An 18,989-nucleotide genomic window follows, 5' to 3' on the forward strand; every position below is an offset into this window, starting at 1 on the left:
AAAAGATTCCATTTCATTCATCCTTAAGCTTCTATTACTGTACATAGTTATGAAATGGATGCTGGACCAAATGGTCAGAGCATTTTTATGTCGTATTATAGAAAGAAAAAATAATCCTGATTTCTCTGATGATCTCAGCTAACAAAGAGCTAACAACTATGAAACTGTCTTTTTTTTTTTCATGTCTTCAAGAGAAAGAAAAGAATTCTTAAACATCATGAATGCTGTGGATACCATGGGTTGGGAAATCTTAATTACCATCCCTTCAAACACAACAGCTATGAAAGATTAGGAAAAAGACCTAATGTGTGACAGGTTTGAAACAAGCATGTAGTTAAGTTCAGGAATTTCTTGCTAAAGGATGTTGTAAATGCTACAACTTTACATGAACTCAAGGTTCAACAAGGCAAGACCACAGGAAAGATAGTTAACAATCATAGATTGTTAACTATAAAGGCATGATGTCTGGAAATCCATGAGACAAAACCAGAAATAGTTTTCTTGGTTACACTGCACATTCCAGGCCCACTTCCCTGGTACCAATTTCTCTATATAGTACTTCAGCAATAAATCAGTGAAATCACTCTTGGGAAAAGTAAAAACCTAAAGCCTAAATGAGTTTTTATAAGCTGCATTTGCACTAGCAAATCATGTGTAACAGGGTAGCACAGGCTCTGTTAGTACTCAAGAGATTACACACAAGCATTTTCAGATAATTTCACTTTGAATTAGCTGTAGTCTGGTCCCGTGGACTGAATTCCCACCAGTAACTTCAGAGTGAACTTCCAATTAAGTTTAATCTAAAAGGAATTCAGTTCATTTGTTACAAGACTGTCCCCTATGTGAACCATTGCAAGTAGTGACAACATGGAAAATTTCTTTCAAACTGCACTTCTGATGTAAGGTTGAACAGTGACAGACCCCTGTATACTCAGTTTTTCAGGAAGCGTCAGCCATGGCACATAATGGCACACAGAATATAAAGCCACAAGGCTGTGCTAAGGATATGGAGTGTATTAATTCCTATCCACTTGTTTATGGCTTGAAGCAGGAGATGGGTACATCCTGAAAACTTTCTTGATTTGAACTGTAATTAATGATCACTAAAATACTTAACCATCCCATTCCAGGCATGAGATAGGACTCTTATACAGCAATGTGTTCTACCAGAATCCTTAAGTATTCTATGATTAATATTTTTTTATTGCTTTAAACTTACTGTCGTTCTGTTTCAATGATAGTTTCCCTTTTCTTGCAAGACAAGAGAATAATAACGGTGGCTCTTACTTGGAGGTTTTTGAAATGTTATAGTAGAGCACATGCATTTTGCTGTTATAGGAGACTGCTTGGCCAATAAAAATATCTGATTATTTTCATTATAATTTTCTCTAATTTTTTGTTTCCTGGCAAAAAACAACTCTACTACAACATACTTATGTTATTCTCAACTGAATATTTCTTATTTATGGGGAAAACTGGGATTTTCTCTGAAGTTTTCTGTATTGTCTGTTTGATGGTTGGATTTGAAGTCTTATATCAACCAAGGCTGCCCATGGGTACATATCCAGCACAAGTTTGGATATGATACCTGGTGAGTTCTCTCATTGCAAAATCAATTCCAAATATCTGTAGGGGAGATCCAGGCCAAGAAGGCAGACAAGGATGGCAAAGTCATACCCCAAGAATGCTGTGTGCAAACTGCCTTGCTGCACTATTCCCAAGGTACTTGCTATAAAAGGGCATCACATTTTTATTGCATGTCCTATTAGTAGCTGACAATCTGCATGAGTATCCAGATACAAATCTCATTTTCCTCTGCCTGAAGCGCTGTGCCATGGAGATGGAACATGGACTTGCTTACTATTTGTAAAGAGGAAGGCAGAAGTATTTAGCATAGTGCTAAATAAAGGAAGTTGAATCCTTGTTAATTTTTAAATATCTCCCAATATATTTCAGGGGTTCATAATATTTCAGAAAACATTCAGTAATTAAAGTACTTCTTCCCCTTTTTTATAGTTTTTTAGAAATAAACTTTTATAATCTACGAAGCAGAAGAAACATTAAGCAATCTCATAGATCTTAGAGGCTGCTGGGGCAGAAAGAAAGCAACAGCCTTTCTTCTCCAGGAGCCTAAAAAATAGGCCATCACAATTTTGGCACAGAGGACATCACTGCAAGAACATCATATTAGTACAGGGTTAGCCTAGCAATTCAAAAGGCTCAAGGAGTCACAGCTTTCCTCCTCCTCACTTTCAGCAGCCGGTACACCACAACCTCCCAGGACAAATGATGTTCTCATTCCTGCAGATGCAGCTGCCTTTCTCTTCCCACATGGGAATCAGAGCTGGAACACTCAACATCTCAGGCTTGTCATTAGCTATTAAAAGAGGCCAAGTGTTTGTGATAGAAAAAAACTGCAATGACTAGAAGGACCTACTGGCTACCCTGAACTCCTGAATGCCCTGTGCTGTGCTTGTGCTGTGCAGGAAACCTCACCTTTCCACACTGCTTACATTTGCCCTCTTGCCGCCGCCGGTGCACCCAGTGGTGCCGCACAAAGTTCTGCAAAGAAGGACAAAAAAAGATGTGTTATAGGAGCATGGGCACCTTGCATCTACATAAAATTTGTTCACAGACACCAAGGAAAAAGTCCCTTCAGCCAACAGAGTAATTCCTGGAGCAAAATGGACAGCAGGCACTGCAGGAAACCTCAAAAACCACCAAAACTGTAGGAGGAATAAGGACAAGGTGGTGTTTTTTTATCTTATTGAAATAAGGCCAGAACTACTTCCTCAGTATTCAGGTTTTTAAATATTTGATTTTATGTTTGAGATAGTTCTAGAGGGAAAAAAAAAAGACTAAGAGACAAGAAGTGAAAGGAGAGGAAAATAGTTTTTCAAAAAACAAAAATACTAGCTCAAAGGCCAAGAAGAAAAAATGTTACCAAAAAAAGGGAAAAAGACTAACTGAATGAGTGGGCAAAAGACAACAGAACAGTGAAATGGTTTCTGTCAGCATAAGTAATAGAGTGTTTCAGCTAGAATTTGTTTTACATTTATTCTGGAGAGGGGAACATACTCCATTGGGAACCAATTCTCTGTCTGAGCCTCCTCTCAATCTCAAAGCACTTTTGCAGCTGCACACCAGGGGGACCAGCACACATGTCAAATGAAAAGAAATTTGTCCAGTACTTACCTCTCTTGGAGATCTGGAGCCTCCTTCTCGGAAAGTTGGTTTGCAGCGAAAGTTAATCTGGCATTGAAATAAAACTGTTAGAACTTAAAGTGAGCTGAAAGGAAAGTTATCCCAATATCTTGATCTAGGTAAGACTTCCAAAGTATTTATTATCTATTAAAATATTAGCTTCACTGGGTGAAAAAAGATCCTTACCTGGATATCAGAAAAATCTCTTATCATATGCCATATTAATTCTCCTTGCTGAACCTCTACACAGCCCCCACCTTCACTAATGCTATTGCTGCCTACTCAGTTCAAATATTTCAACTGCTTTCTCCTTCTAGAAGGAAACTGCTTTATCCATTTTGTTTTTCTGAAAATCATTTGCAAACAAGTGCAGACTTCAGCTTAGGTCTCAAAAGGTGCTCAAAATTTCACTCTACTCAAGACCTTTTTGCACATCCTGTACTTATGTCTTCATAAACAAAATCTGTAGAGAAGTTGCAACTTACATAAAGAACCATGCAAATTCTCATAGATTTCTACCTTTTCCTTAGAGAAGGATGTTTGCATCCACTTCCCCAGCCACAAATCATTTGGGGACCATTGTATTTCCTCATGCAGTGGTGTTGCCACTCCAAAGAGAACAGGAGTTCTCATGAATGGAAAACATTTTGAGGAAGGTGAAGAGAAAAAAAGTACTTAATAAATAATAAGGTAGTCCTATGAGAAAAAAGTTTTGAGAAAAGAAAAACAATAGAAATAAGAATAGAGGGATGTAGACACTAAAAAAGGTCCTGAAGAAGAGAGACGCCTGCACAAAGCCTAAAGGATTTGTGAAATAAGAATGCACTAAATTAAACAAATTCAAGTTTGAGTTGACCATCCTTCAAAGAATTAAACATTTGAATACAATGCACAGCTATGCTCTTGTTACAAATATAGAATGACCAAGCTTCTCCAAATTTAAATACAACCCTCCCCAAATAAATACGTTCTTCCCTCATTTAATAATAGTTGCCTTCAAAATCATAGTTCTAGAGAGAAAAATTATTTTTTTCTCTAGGGAGAAAAATAAAAATAATAATTTTTTAAAAGACACACACAAAAAAAAAGTGAGCAAAACACCTAGTACATATAAAGAAATGAAGGGCACATATACCTAGTACACATAAAGAAATGAATTGTAATATTAATCTCCTATTGCTCTCCACCTGGAATTGCAATTTGTTGTTTCACTGCTCAGCCATGGCAGGCTGGAAAGACCCAGCTTATATTTATTTTCCTTAAAATTAGCACCTTGACCCTGCTTGGCAGGGTCAAGCAGAAGACTTAGGTACTAGTTTTAAACTTTATAGACTTTGTAACAGCCCTCTGCCAAGAGGGGGATTTTGTGGTCTCAAAAACAGCACAGAGAAGCTGGGTTTTATCTAAGTGTTCATTTTCTCTGGCTGCCAATGCCGCCAACTCACTGGGCTATGGAAAGTCAGCACTGCTGGTGATGAAGGAAATCATGAAACATTCACTGGTAACATTTTGTGCTGCAAGCACGTGCTAATGTTAATTTCACTGTGGATAAAAGCATCGGGGGTGGAAATGGTACCTCTCCAACTTGGTATTATGGCAATCACTGTGGGATTTGTCAATATGAGTCCAAATACTTGGAAAGGAAAAAACCCTTTCCTTATAGGGTTGCTGCTATAAATTTGTTATGCATCAGCTTGTTTTATGAAGAACAATATTGCTAAACATTTAAGAGTGAAAATGAAGCTCTAATGAAAGCAGTGGGGAAATTCCCACACATATTTTTTGCACGTATCCCACCAGGACTGAAAAGGGTGGGGAGGAGATTTCTCTAGCACATTTCCAGTTAGGCATAATGAAGACAAATCTCTGAGGGGAAGACTGAAATCAGTGATAGATATTCTGTAGGTGCTTGGTGTGATCAAGAATCCTTGAAGGAAATGAGAAGCAGAACAGATGCTCACAGAAATAATGGTAGTATGAAGGAAAGGTTTGATGTTTTCCATTTGACAGACAAAAACTTGAATTCAGAAGTTTTGAAGAGAAAACAATATAGTCTAGTAAATACAGGGGGGAAAGTTCACACTAGCATCTTATGCTGCAGTGCTCGTAATAAGTATAGCTGTCATACCATGAACTATGTTGGCTTTAGTTGGGGAATTGTAAAAGGCCAATTTTGTACATGACAGGATATTCCATTTTCAAGCTTCAATTTTTAATTTTGAATCAGAGGCAATTTATTCTTAAAACATTAAAATTGTGAAAGCATTCTCTAGTTTTTTTCTTTGTTTAGTTTTGGGGTTTTTTATGGTTCATGGGGTTCAAATAAATATTTTTTTTTTAAAGTGGAATTTTAAGCCAAGTTTCGTTCACAAGTACATTGTTAAAACAGCTGTGAAAACTTTGGCACAGAGCGTTTTCCAGGCTGAGACCTCACTAAAAGAATTAAAAGCATGTTGGCTACGTCAGGCTCCAGAAGGTGGCAATGTCTCACCTTCTCTAGCTGCTCCATGCAGGCGTTGTGGACCACGATCTTGCAGGCAGCACACTTCCTCCGCAGGGCAGACTTCTGCAACAGCAAAGGGACAGTGTGTGTGTGTGTGTGTGTGTGTGTGTGTGGAGCTGAGCTATGCCCAGGGGAAAACAAAGCCAGCTGAAAATCAAGAGATGTTTCACTCTCTATGCAATACACTTTATTTTTTTCCTCCATTGGTGCTCTCAGTTGTGAGGAAAAAAAAAGAAGATAGATAGATTAGACAGATAGATAGATAGATAGATAGATAGATAAACATATAAATAAATAAATAAGAACTGAAGCTCTTCTGGTTAAAAACTGAACTTCTCTGAAAAAAAAAAAAACAGCCACAACACTCCAGCTTGTGAACTAGAAGTGAATGCTCTCTTTAGGTAGGGGATCAGGTTAACACTGCAGAGCATCACTCTAAAAGTGAGCATCCTACGAAGATGATGAGCAAAGACAAGAAAAATTGCACATGCAAACCAGAGAACTCACATCAGTATGCAAGAGGTCATTTCATGCTTATCATAAAATATTTCATTTGATGGGCCTGACCATTGCCTTGCAGAAAAATACTTAGGTACTTGGGTTATTTTAGCAGAGAATGATAAAATTCTCATAGAATGCTGTTAAATGCTTATGAAATGTTACAGCAGGAACAAAATTTTCAATTATGCTGGTTAGTTTTATTAATTTCAATAAGGCTTTTGAAATAATTTCCATTGAATCCCCTAGGCCAAAGCATATCAAAGGCAAGAGAATACATCCAAAAGAGAGAATGTATTTACTTACTTTACTTCCATAAACTCAATTTAATTAACCAGCTGGAATTAATTTTCATGTAAATTTAACTTACAGACTTGTGCTTGAGGGACAGAAGATTTATAAATACAAAGTAAGTTGAGATTTCTTTGCTTTGGATCTCTTACATTCAATTTATTCATGTCCATTTAAATCTCTAATAAATTATTTCTTTATAATTTTCAGCATATTTTAAATAAGCTCACAAAAAAAAAACAACAGGGAACACCGCTGCAGCTCACATTATGGAATAATTATAATAACGTTATTAATTGTCATAATTATCTAGATAGACCCTAACTGTGCATGTTCCCATGTATATGGTGTTCTAATGTTTCACCTGAAGAATCATGGCATTGTATAGCAGACCAGGCTCCAGGCTTTCACACGATTCATGACTTGGTAAGTTCATGGTTTTTATCTCTGTGTTTGCCAAGTTTGGTTTTTATCTCTGTAAAAACCATATACAATATGTTATTAAATTTCCATGTTACTTTCAATGTGCCAAATCACGAGGAAGAATTTGCTCAGTTTTAGGAAGGCAAAAATCTACTGAGCACACAAGAACCACCACACTGGATCAGACCAAAGGTCCACTCAGCCAAAGAAATCCTGTGTCCAGCTTTTGCCAGCAGTGTCTCAGGACCAGTGTAAGTGCACAGCAAACACAGAGTGACACTTCCCTGGAGTATTACCACACAACCAGCAGTTGCTGGGACTTTGCTTCAGTACTCTGAAGGAGGCATAGGCTCCTCAGGCTTGGCCTTAGTGCTATATACCATAATGCACCCAATTTGCTTGAGAATTTTTAGGAGATGGATATTTAATTTGTGCTATGGAAAGCACAAAAACGTGCTATGGAAAGTATTTTGGATCACATTGCCCTGAACACTAGGGGTGATTAGTGAATCAAAATGCTTTGCTTTGAATTAAATGCTCTGAAGGTGGGGAGGGTGGTAATAAAAGCAGAAATGCAGTATCATGAAGAGCCACAGATGGTAACCACAAACATCCCAGAGAAGAGGAATTCCCTTTAATCTTTTCAGTCCAAGGGCTAGGATACTCCCTTGGAGCATTGTTTCAGATCAAGGACATGAGTACAGGATCCCCACTCTCTTCCCAAGCTTCCTAAATACCCAAGTGAGAAGGGTTTGGGTATTTTCTTCTCTTTTGATGAAGCAATTTAACTGAAACACTAGGCAGAAAGAGCTCCTGAAATAGCCTGAAAGTGCAACAGTCAAAGAACAGATACTCATGGATCTGAGATCACTCCAATGAAACGCTTCCATAGACAGCAGAAAAGCCTCAATAGGAAAAAGCTAACCTTGAATATTCCCAAACAGGAGAAGGTAAACACTCAAATAAGAGAGTGCACTCATTACTGGTGAGTGCATTCAAGAGTTTGGAAAATTCAGTTCAAACCCTTGCAGTGATTAAAATTGCAGAAATTTGATCAGACCCTCCTCTCAGAGGCTGTAACAGTGATATATTTGCATATATTTTCATGTAAAATAGACTAGTGTCTTTTAATATTCCTGAAACACCTCAGTATTCTACCCTTTTTTTCCCGTACCACGTTAGTGAAGCTGTTCATTGCATACATTCTCACTGTGTAAATAATCTGGGTCAATCAAAACTGGTTTGGACTTTTTTCCTGAAGCAATCAAGTCTTTACCAGAAGTCTTTTTGCCCTTTTTGCTCTCCTTTTGGAACACAGGCAAACAATTCAAGCTCTCAAGCAACTGAGCACTGCATCAGTCTGAAGCCAGGCTTGTTACCTCAGAAAAAGGAAAAGAAATCCAAAAATAACTCACTGAGAATTTGACTTGGCAGCTCTCCTCCCCCAGGTAGCAGAGGTCCCCAGAAACATTAGTCTCTAGCCACAGATGCTCTCCATTCACAGCATTTTCCTGGGAAAAAGAAATCATTATTAATCTGTTTTGTGAAATTCAGCCATGTGAGCATACAAGGAAAAAAATCTGATAGTCAACAAATTTAAAAAAAATTTTAAAAAGGCCAAATAAAAACCAACTACCACACCACCAAGTATTGCTTTGGTTTTCTACAACACAAAGCCATAGCATACAATAGCATTACCCTGGCTGACCATCCCAGCTTAAAAGATGCTGACAATACAATGATGTGTCACCAATTTGAACACACTTCAGTAAAACTTTGCTGATGTTCTTCCCACATGCTGCATAGTTTAACTGGAAATTCAGATTTCATAAGTATGGGATGTACACAGAATCTTAAAGAAAAAGAAAATCCAGAGAGATGAAACAAAGACACAACAAATGAACTTTCAATGGGAGAAACAAAAAAATTTAAGAATCAAGCACAGGAGTAAAAAACTACATGCTGACTGTACCCTTAGGATGATAGGACAAACTAGACTAGGGAAAATGCTTTCCTTTAAATAGCTGGGTCAACACTCTCTTTGTGAATACCTCAATAAAGCATTACACCACCAAGAGAGACTAGACTTGAACTTTATACATGAAAGAGCAACACATTGGTCTGAGAATGCTCTCCAAAAAAGAATCTACCTAGCACACTGACAATTCGGAGTGATCAACAACTAACATCATAGGATAACACCTAACTTTGTCTTGACAGCCTCATTTGACCCAATTTGTACCTTGATTCTATGCAAATTCTTGTTCTAGAGAGATTTGATTGTAGGTAGACAGTGGGTTTCACTTGCCTGTAATCCTGATGTGACTAAAAATCCCTGAAAGTCTACTGTACACTACTTAAGCAAAGTGAATAAACAGGAATTCTGTTCAGCCAGAATTAGAGCATGATAGAAAATGCTTTGACAGTCTGACATTTGCTTCCCACACTGCAGAAGTCAGAAATGATGATGCTCACCAAACAGATGGCGTCCGACAGCAGGATGCTCCGAAATAGCCATCTTGGAGAAAATAATTTATTTAAAATACCACTATCAGTTTCAAAGTGATAAAATGAGATAGCTTCTCTTGATATGCTGATTTCCTAGGTAATGCAGAAAAGCACAAGTAGCGAAATCCTTTTCCTTCTGGAGTGCATCCACAACAGCCAGGACTAGGCAAGAGTGCACGTGGTGCCTACCCCAACCATGGTGTTCTCTTCCAGTAAAACTAGAGGACAAGACCCAATACTGGCTGTTTTTTGGTGAGAGGTCTACTTGTCTGCAGGTCTTTAACTTCATCAGAAGTGTTCTAATTCCCAGAGCACAATAGTTTGAGTAAGGATTTTCAACAATTTATAATTCAAAATAATTTCTAAGAACTTGCACTAGCTTAAGAAATTTTTCAAGCCCTTCTTAAGGGGTACATTATTCAGATTGTAAACTCTGTCCCTCATGTGTGTCCTTATATTGCAGCTATTTTGTCTTCAGTAGCAGAATACAAGCTCACCAAAGAGTGCTTGACATAAGCAGATTCTCTGCTGACAAAACAGTGTCAACATTATAACCCAGAGGAAAATCTCATAGGATATAAAAAATTCTTAGCAAAGACTAACTCTGAAAGCTAAAAAAGAAAGCACACAGCTCAGGGACAGAATTTTTAACAAGGAATAAAAAAATCATATTAAAAAATAGATTAACTACCCCTCCATTTGGACCAGGTCCACATAATTTGCCATCAGGATTTCTAAAGATAAAGTGGCCTATTTCCATAACCTGGTTTGGACTGTTTGTTCTCTATTGTTCCAGATTATATCAGAGATTTACTTGTCTTTACTTTACATCACCATGTAAATAAAATTAGTTAGTAGTCTACAAGGACGACCTTCAAGTTCACGTTATTATAGAGTTCTAATACAACTAGGCAATAAAAATGTAAATAACCTGATCTGGTATGAGTGGCACACCTCCAGACACCTGCAGCCACAGAAAATTTCACAGCACTGCATGTGAAAACTCTCAATTTCAATTCCAGCAAATGGACTTTTGGAAAATCTTTCATCCTGAATCAGAGCAAAAAGATCAAACTGCCCAAGATGAAATGCCCTCCCTCAAAAATCTTTCCTTCTCAGTTAATTTTTCTCAATAAGATCAAAGGGAATTTTTTTAACTTTACTGTTTTAAATTTTACAAGGCTCTGTAATTTGTATGATGAGATATTCTCTTGCCACTTATGAAAATCATGATATAGTCAAAGGAAGTGCTGTGACCTTTTGTAAGCCAATTTTTTATTCACTTCTGACAGAAAATTTTGAAAAATTCAATACATTTCTATAAAGAATTTTAACTTCAAATAAGGCAGTATTTTCTACTCCAAAATTTACAGACAATATTCCACAACATGCTGGACAAAAGGGCACTCATCACCACTGACCAACACAGACGCTGACAGAGGTCCCTGGAATAAGCTCCTATCACCTCTAGGATGATATCCTGTTTAACACAAAGCTAAACCACAGTAAAGGTTCTGTCATCACTTGTATATTTTGACATAGCCTTTTCTTTTTCCATTAAAACTTTGCCAGTTTGCTTTATTTTGTACTTGATGTCTTTATGTTGGCTTTAGGTTTAATGGCTTTTAAAGAAGCAGCTGTTCTCTTTCTGTCCCTGAAGACAGACTCCAGTCTCATGCTCTTGCCACTTTCCTCATGTTGAATCTGTGGCTGTAAAACTACACATAAAATCAGTTCAGCTAATGGAAAAAAAACTAGCTATCTTATTGTGGCATTCACATTTTCTGGAAAAATCCCTTCACCCAGAATTTTTCTCCTGGAAAACTGAGAAGCCTCAGAAAAAAAGGAAAACAGTAATTATCTGATTTGCTTCTCCTGTGTTTTGCCCCTCTGGAATGTGTTTGGAGACTGTTTATCCAACAGGTCATTGTTTCATTGGATTCTGGTGTGAGTTGCTTTCACTCATTGGCCAACTGGGGCCAAGCTGCATCAGGACTCTGGAGAGAGTCACAAGTTTTCATTATTTTCTTGTTAACATTCAGTAAGTATCCTTTCTGTATTCTTCAGTTTAGTATTCTTTAGTATAATATAGTATCATAAAATAATAAATTAGCCTTCTGAGAACACGGAGTCAGATTCATCATTCCTTCCTGCCATGGGGGACCCAGCAAATACAATATCTTATCCACCAAATCAGCTAGACAAAATGACTCACCCTGTGACCACATAACTTTGGATCTGACACAGAGAGTGGTGGGTTAAAGATGGCTTCAGTGGGACTGCTGCTTTTGGTGTCTCCTCAGCTGACCCATCAAAACACACTTTTGGGCTGACACGTTTTGCTCTGACTTGCTATGTGGAAAATGGATGCTGTCCATCATTGTGGATAAAACAGCAATGACTGTGGCCTAATAAGGAAAACTGTGAACTCTCTCTCCTCTCCAGCTTCCCAGCCTTCACAAGTGTCCTGGGAAGAAAAAGAGCCCCTGCTCAGTGAAGCAGAGGCAGCAGAGCTTTTCTGGCAGCCTGGCTCACAGGGGACACACCATCTCAATATCTCTCCATCTCCCAGGTGGAGACTTCCCATTTGATTGCTCCTGATCCATTACCACCTTAATAGCAAACAAAAATAATTCCAGTAGAGCAAACATTCCTTGCATACAAAACAAATACCACACACAATCCCCCCTGAAGTGGAAGAGAAGTAAGAATTCAAGAACCAGGATTTGGTAGCCATGTAATTGTATGTATGTGTTCATGACTTGCTGTGCACATTTCACTGACTGAACTAGATTTCTTCAAGCTCTCCAGCATAGTAAATGACAGAGCAAGAGTTGCCATTTTACTAACACCCACCACTATCTCCATACCTCACTGTTCTTCAGACTGCAGTCAGCATGGTTTCAAAAGCAATGAAGATAAACCTGGCTGTTTTAATTTGCCATGTGAAGCAGCCATACTTATTCAGCCAAACAAATAAACCACTCAGCCCAATCTTCTAGTTCAAAAGAGCTGTAACTTCAATTGTAACAGGAGGAATGAAACTCTCCTCCAGTCCTTGCTATGACTGACATTCTGAAAAAAAAAATTTAAGAAAAATCTCTACAATAAATCAGTAAGAAAATTTTCCCTTTGTTAACACTCTAGCAAGAGAGAAGAATATTCTTGCAAATATGCATTTGGGTGATACTTGTGATTAGTGTAAAATCAGTGGTCATCAATCCAAACTTAGTTAAATCTATTTGTACGCAAAAATTATTAGTTTTGGCCCTTTCTTTATGAAATAACTATTGAGGAGGAAAAAAAAAATGTTTGGATGTCCCTTTCCCAAATATCTTTCTGTCACGTTTGGATTATGTTTCACCCTTAACTCTGAAATTTCAGAGTTTGCAATATGTGTGTTGCAGACAGGAACAGTGCCTCAAATATTTTTCTGCTGATATATATTCTCAGTTGTAACTCCATATTAGCACATTTTAATTTGGGAATATTTTTCATGTCGAGGTCACCTATTCTTAAATTATTGCAAGTGTAATATGTGGACATAGAGCAAAATAAAACAGCATAGGGATAGGTTTCTCCTTTCCCCCACCATGCTTTCCAACATCTCTGCATCAATTGCCTTTTGAGATCCCCCTAAGCCTCAGCTGAGAGATCACCTGTATACAGAAGCAGAATGACAACATTTGTCTTTATGGAGCAGCAATGTTCAGATGCTATCAACAGAAATGATGATTCCCTATGTCCTCATGAACCACTACTTTGGCTGATAACAGTTGCACTGCAGCAACAAGAAAAAAATACACATTTTCTAGGTGGGCACCTTCTGCAAAATCACTGCATCCTCTACACCACCGGAAAAATACAAATATATGGCCACCATTCTGAAATATGACAGACTTCTTTTCTCTTTAGAGCTCTCTGGAAAGAATATTAAATCTCAAACCTTCACGAAAAAGAAGCAGTAAAGCAGAACTACAGATCCAGAACACAGCACTTCAAGTGTCAACTGCACACAAAAATTCAGCAATTTTTAAATACGCATAGGGCTTCCATTCATCACTGCATAATTTGAACTAGAATTCCTATCACCTCTTCATCTTTTTATGTGACTAATGGAATACACCCTGGGATTCTCCTTTTGTCATGAGAGCATATAAATATAAACATCTCTTCAACTGAATGCTTAATTCCCAATTACAAAACTTAGCCTTGAAGACCCTCTAATGGAAGAGAAGTCCATCCTTCAGTGAAAAAGTTAGTATAGCTTTTAGGAAGTTATGATAGAGAAGCCAAACCATTAATGGGGAAAAGAAATAAATTTATCTAGAATGAGGGAAATGTTTCATCATATGTAAAACATGTGCTACTGTATTAACACATACAAGAATAATCCAAGCTTTAGTACATCATTAACATCATTAGGCACTTCCCAACACTTGCTGTCCATGAAAGTAAGCAGACAGAACTACTGACTAGTGTCAAAAAGGCACAGAATATAATGCAACAGACTCCTTTAAAAGTCACATTTACTAATTTTAAATGCCTCACTGATATAGGTCACTTCATGTCCATTTGTCTAGCCCATAACCCAATCAGTTTATCTACAAGGATGCTATGGAAGATGGTGTCAAAATGCTTGCAAAAGTCAACACAATGGTCTCCCCTCATCCACCAAGCCACTTATTTAATGTGTTAGGCTGGTCAGGCACAATCTCCCCTCCATAAATCAATGCTGAATACTCTCAGTCACTTCTTAATATTTTTGGAAATTACTTCCAGAAGGATTTGCTCCATAACCTTCACAGAAATCAGGGTAAGACTGATTAGCCTGGCATTCCCTGGATACTCCTAATCCTTCTTGAAGGCAGAATGGACATTTGTTTCACTGCTGTCCTCAGGAACATTCTCTGACCATCATGACCATTCAAAGACACCAGACTGTCCTAGCAGTGATGTCAGCCAGCTCCCTCAGCACCTTTATGTGCAACCCATCAGGTCCCACAGACCTCTGTGTGTTCAGTCTAAGTATTCCCTAACCTGATCACCCTCCACAAAAGTAGATCTTCCTTCTTTCAGACCCTGCTATCAGTGACCTGGGATTGCTGAAGGCAGGTCTTACCAGCAAAAATGGAGGTAAAAAAAAAAAAAAAAGGGACTGAGTAATTCAGGTTTTCCATGTCCTTTGTCACCATGTTCTCTGCCCTATTTCCTGCTCTTCCTATCACTGTTGATTTGCCTACAGAAACTATTCCTGTTACCTTTCCTGTTCCTCTAAGATTCTACACTAGATGAGATCTGGCTTTCCGTACTCCATCCGTGTGACATCGGGTAGTGCCTTGTACAATCCTCCTGACCTAAGCCTTCTTCCACATATTGCCAAATGCCATTTTTCAACTTTTACTATGACACACAGTTTTCTGTTCTTGTTAAGACCCAAAAGATTTCTGGCTTTGTACTTTATACACATAACTTATGGTATAAATTGTAATATTTCTCCTCTAAAAACATTCAACTTGTGCCCAGAGAACTCCAATTGTGCATTCACAGAGCACAAAGCATAGATCAGTCAAGTTTTTTCATTGACCTCCAATAATGGAAACTGAATACTTTTAAGTGCCTCTTAAGAAGTGGGGGAAAGATTCAGAGTCTTGTTGTCTTGGGAGAAGGAACGAAATGAGCATTAACAGAAAAAAAAAGAAGGAGATTTGGGGATGTTCAGCGCTCCACTATTCTAGTGGCTGTCAGTTTTGTAGGCACCATAGAAAGCAAGAGCTAGGAGGCAGTAGTTAAAAGAAAATTACAGGAAGACTTTGTGTACAAGCTTATGGTTATAATCCTTGGTAGAAAAAGGCAACAGAAAAATACACAAAGACCTGGATTCTCAAAGGTACACAGGCATTGTATTGGGTGGCTCAGTGTGTACTCACTTGAGAATCTGGGCTAGAATTACCTGCTTTATTATTTAACACTTGGGAGTGATGTCTGAAATGAAGGTGTGGGGGAGAAAGGGATAGGCATAAACATATCCCAGGGGCAGCCATTTAGGTCAATTCCTTTTTAGTAAGGCATCCCCAGCACTCCCCTCTGGTTATTATAACACCTACTCCACACACTGTATTCTGTATGGCCCTGGTGTGAAAAGAGAACCTTAAATTATACAGCAAAGCTACAAGTTAACTTGAATTAAGTGTAAGAAATGTGATGAAACTGGACATTTGTAAGTATTTTAGGAAAAAGAAACTTCAGGGAAGAGAGACAGTAGCAACAACAATAGTAAAGAATACTGGGGAGTTTAGTGCAAAAAGTCTTAGGGGACATGAGAATCATCACTTCTGTTTTACTGTAGAGAGGCTGATGTACTGAGAGGAAAAACAAATCCTCTGAGCTCACTCACAAGGTAAGTGACAGAGCAGAGAATGGGATGCCACTCTTTGACTCAGTGCCCTGTTCACAGGTCCATCTGATAATGGCAAATCACCTGAAAGGAGTTCTCAAAAATGGAGACAATGGCCAGGGAATTCTTTCCAGTTATTACTGTGAAGACTGTGGTAGAAAATATTTCCTCCCTTTTAAATCAAGAGACAATTTATGCTCATGTCATTTAGACTTTGGAAAGATCTCCCATCATGTGTCCTCAGAGAATGATCCTCAGAAATAGTGAAGAGGAGGATGATGTATATGAGGCTGCAACACACACTGATCAATGCTGCCTTCCAGTGATTAAACACAAAAATTTCTTGTCTGGCTCTGACACATCAATTGAAATATCGTTTCACTCTACCAAATATACCTCTGGACTTAATTTAAAACTTGGGGGGGTTTTCTTTGTTGAAATTCACTACATATTAAAAACCTTTGGTCCACTTCAACCTCCCCACATGTCCAAACCTTACTTCAATCATACCTCAGATTTGAGAAATACCTTTTTCTCTTTTATCAGTCACTACAGGTGGTCAGTTCAGTCTCCTCCCCATCACAGATGTCTTCCACTCACCATCATGTCCTTCTCCCCACATGACAAAAAGTTTCCTCCCTTCTCCAATCAAAGTGTGAAGTAAAGCAGTCTGAAAGGCTGCAAACAGCTAAGAAATTAAACTGACCAAAAATCTAAACCATAACCATGGAAGCAAACCACAAAAAAACTACACACAATTAAAACCCTAAATATTTAACCAATGTTTACCAATTTATAGCAACTCCTGCAGTATTTATGTGTAGGGATCACATGAGGTCAAAGGAGTGAATGTCTGCTACTCCTTTACCAGGGTGATCCATGATCCAAGTCATCATTGGATCATGGATCACCCTGGTAAAGGAGTAGCAGACAATTGGCTGAGGAAGGGCAAGCTGTGGTTGTTGGACTTGGGGTTCAGGGGCCTTTTTTGTTGGGATTGTTGCTGTTGCTTTTTCTAAGTACAGTTTTCAAAGGCATTTGATTTAGCTGATGTGCTTAACCCTTCACTTATGTGACTGATCCTTCAGATTTCTACTGAACAGCAGTGATGATTCACAACAGGCATTTTTACTGGCTAGCTGAATCAGCACCTGGGTTTGCTGGAATGAAGGAACAAGGTATTCTCCAAAACACTTCCAAGAGGATTCTCTGCAAGCTTTCAAACTGCAGACCCTCATAGTGAATCTAATCCAGCTTCCTGCAACACAGCCTGCAAAATTTCCCTTTAAACTCTGAGTGCAATGTCTGGAGTTCAAGAACAGCAGGCAATCTAAAAATCAATTCTGTTTTGATATAGAGAACAAAGATAAACATAAGCCATATTCATCAAAACAGAAGTTATCTTCAACTAAAAGCTGCTTGGGTGGCTGGTGCCTTGATAATGCAATGTATCAACCTCTTTACCAATAGCCAAGTGTAAAATCTTCTGTATGCTTTGCTTTGAGACATTTGTGAGACCTGCTGGCTTATGCTCATCTTTTTAGCTCTTACCAGTGCATAACCACATGGAAGGTATGTGGGGATGGTTCAGGGGAGGTACAGACTTGCAGTAGTAAACACAGAGAGGGTGGCCAAACCCTGGAACAGTCTTCCTAGAGAGGTGGTTGATGCCCCATGCTTGCCAGTGTTTAAAAGAGATTTGCACAATGCCCTCAACAATCTGGTTTAACTTTTGGCCAGCCCTAGAGTGGTTCAGCCCAGAAAAATATAGAGCAAGACAAGGGGTGGAAACATGGTCTCCATGTCTACACACTAGCTTGGGCTCAGAAGAAATCTAATCATAGCTACAAAGAGCTGTGACCAAAGATTTCAGTTACCTACTCTGCAGATGCAGACAACTTGATGTGTGTCTTCAGCCTTAAGTTTTGGCCCATCAAACAGACGCACAATACCCTGCTGTGCTGAAATTAGATCAACACTTGTCAAGAAGGAGGTGGGAAAATGTAACCAGCTTCCAAGCTGGAAAATCTGTCCTTTTTTGCTCAAGTCCCCACAAGTTGTCCTGTCTCTGCCTCATGCTTCAGCTCTTTATAGAAGCATATTCCTAATAACTAGCACTAATTCTGATAGCAACAGGATGTCTTATGTTGGTTTAAGGATGGAGAGAGCAACAACAACTAGAAATACTGCTCAAATTAACTGCCAAGAAACCAAACACCTACAGTCCACTCTAAGGCCGCTCTTGGTTCCTTCACAGGTCCATTGGTGACTGGAATGTTGAGGGTATGCACAGGAGCCAAGTGCTGGAGGCCTGACCTGGAGATTGCTTTCCTGCAAATTGAAAAGAAAAAGACAAATAAATTGAGTGTATATATAACAAATATATCTCTCCAACATAACTACCCAACATCCTCCCCAGCCTTCTCCAGAAATCAGAAGAGGCAGCCACGCATTTCATTTCAGCTTCAGTGAAATGGTGCTTGAATACCATCTCCTGCTAAAGCAGTTCAGGAAAAGAATAAAGCAAACCTGATCACTGGAAATTACTGTTTAATGGAGATCAGTTACTCAGCTGGCACTAAGCTGAAATATCAAATCCAGTGGACTGTCTGTGGTTATGTTTGCCAATGTTAGTGGAGTCCTTATGCATTTCACCTATTCCTTACACACCAACTCAATCTGTCGAATCAATTTATGCATAATTCCAAATACCATTCATAGGAGAGACAAAATATGAGTTTATACAAAGAATCAAACCCTTTTTGCTTTTACTTGGCTTATATGCTGGAAAAAGTCATCCATTCAGCATCCGACTACAGAAAACAAGACATGGGGACAACCACCACAAAGCGAAGTCATAAACTGCAACCTTCTTTGATCATATCAGAATCCCTCATGGAATTACAGCTTCTTTCCACTTAAATTTCTATTTCAGTTCTATCTTTCTGGCCCAAAGTAATTTTTACAGCTCTTGAGGCACTGATGTGACCTAGCTTAGAAGTCATAGGTGGTGGTCAGAAACACTCCTGAAGCTGCCTCCACAGTGCTGAGGGGACATCCTCCCTGCCTGTCTCCCTTCAGACACCCAGCCCTGACAGAGCTGCCTCACCAGTGAGCCCTCAGGTGAAAGCACAGAATGCTGCCAATAAAAAGCTCAGCTGCACC

The 18,989-nt window shown here is 38.7% G+C and overlaps 1 protein-coding gene across 3 annotated transcripts in view; it reads right to left on the reverse strand.

Moving 5' to 3' along the window:
* The window catches only part of DGKI (diacylglycerol kinase iota), a 200,996-nt gene that overhangs the window by 106,700 nt on the left and 75,307 nt on the right, over nt 1–18,989 (reverse strand). For 2 of the 3 annotated variants that reach the window (XM_066549925.1, XM_066549927.1), the window contains exons 2-6: nt 18,047–18,155; nt 8,335–8,430; nt 5,696–5,770; nt 3,196–3,252; nt 2,497–2,562 (exon numbers count right to left, since the gene is read on the reverse strand). In XM_066549925.1, coding sequence (XP_066406022.1) covers nt 2,497–2,562; nt 3,196–3,252; nt 5,696–5,770; nt 8,335–8,430; nt 18,047–18,155 — 403 coding nt within the window. Of the gene's footprint in view, nt 1–2,496; nt 2,563–3,195; nt 3,253–5,695; nt 5,771–8,334; nt 8,431–18,046; nt 18,156–18,989 lie in introns of those variants that run through there. The other variant, XM_066549926.1, reaches the window with a different exon arrangement.

This window comes from Molothrus aeneus, chromosome 5, assembly GCF_037042795.1.
Source record: "Molothrus aeneus isolate 106 chromosome 5, BPBGC_Maene_1.0, whole genome shotgun sequence".
Lineage (NCBI taxonomy): Eukaryota > Metazoa > Chordata > Aves > Passeriformes > Icteridae > Molothrus > Molothrus aeneus.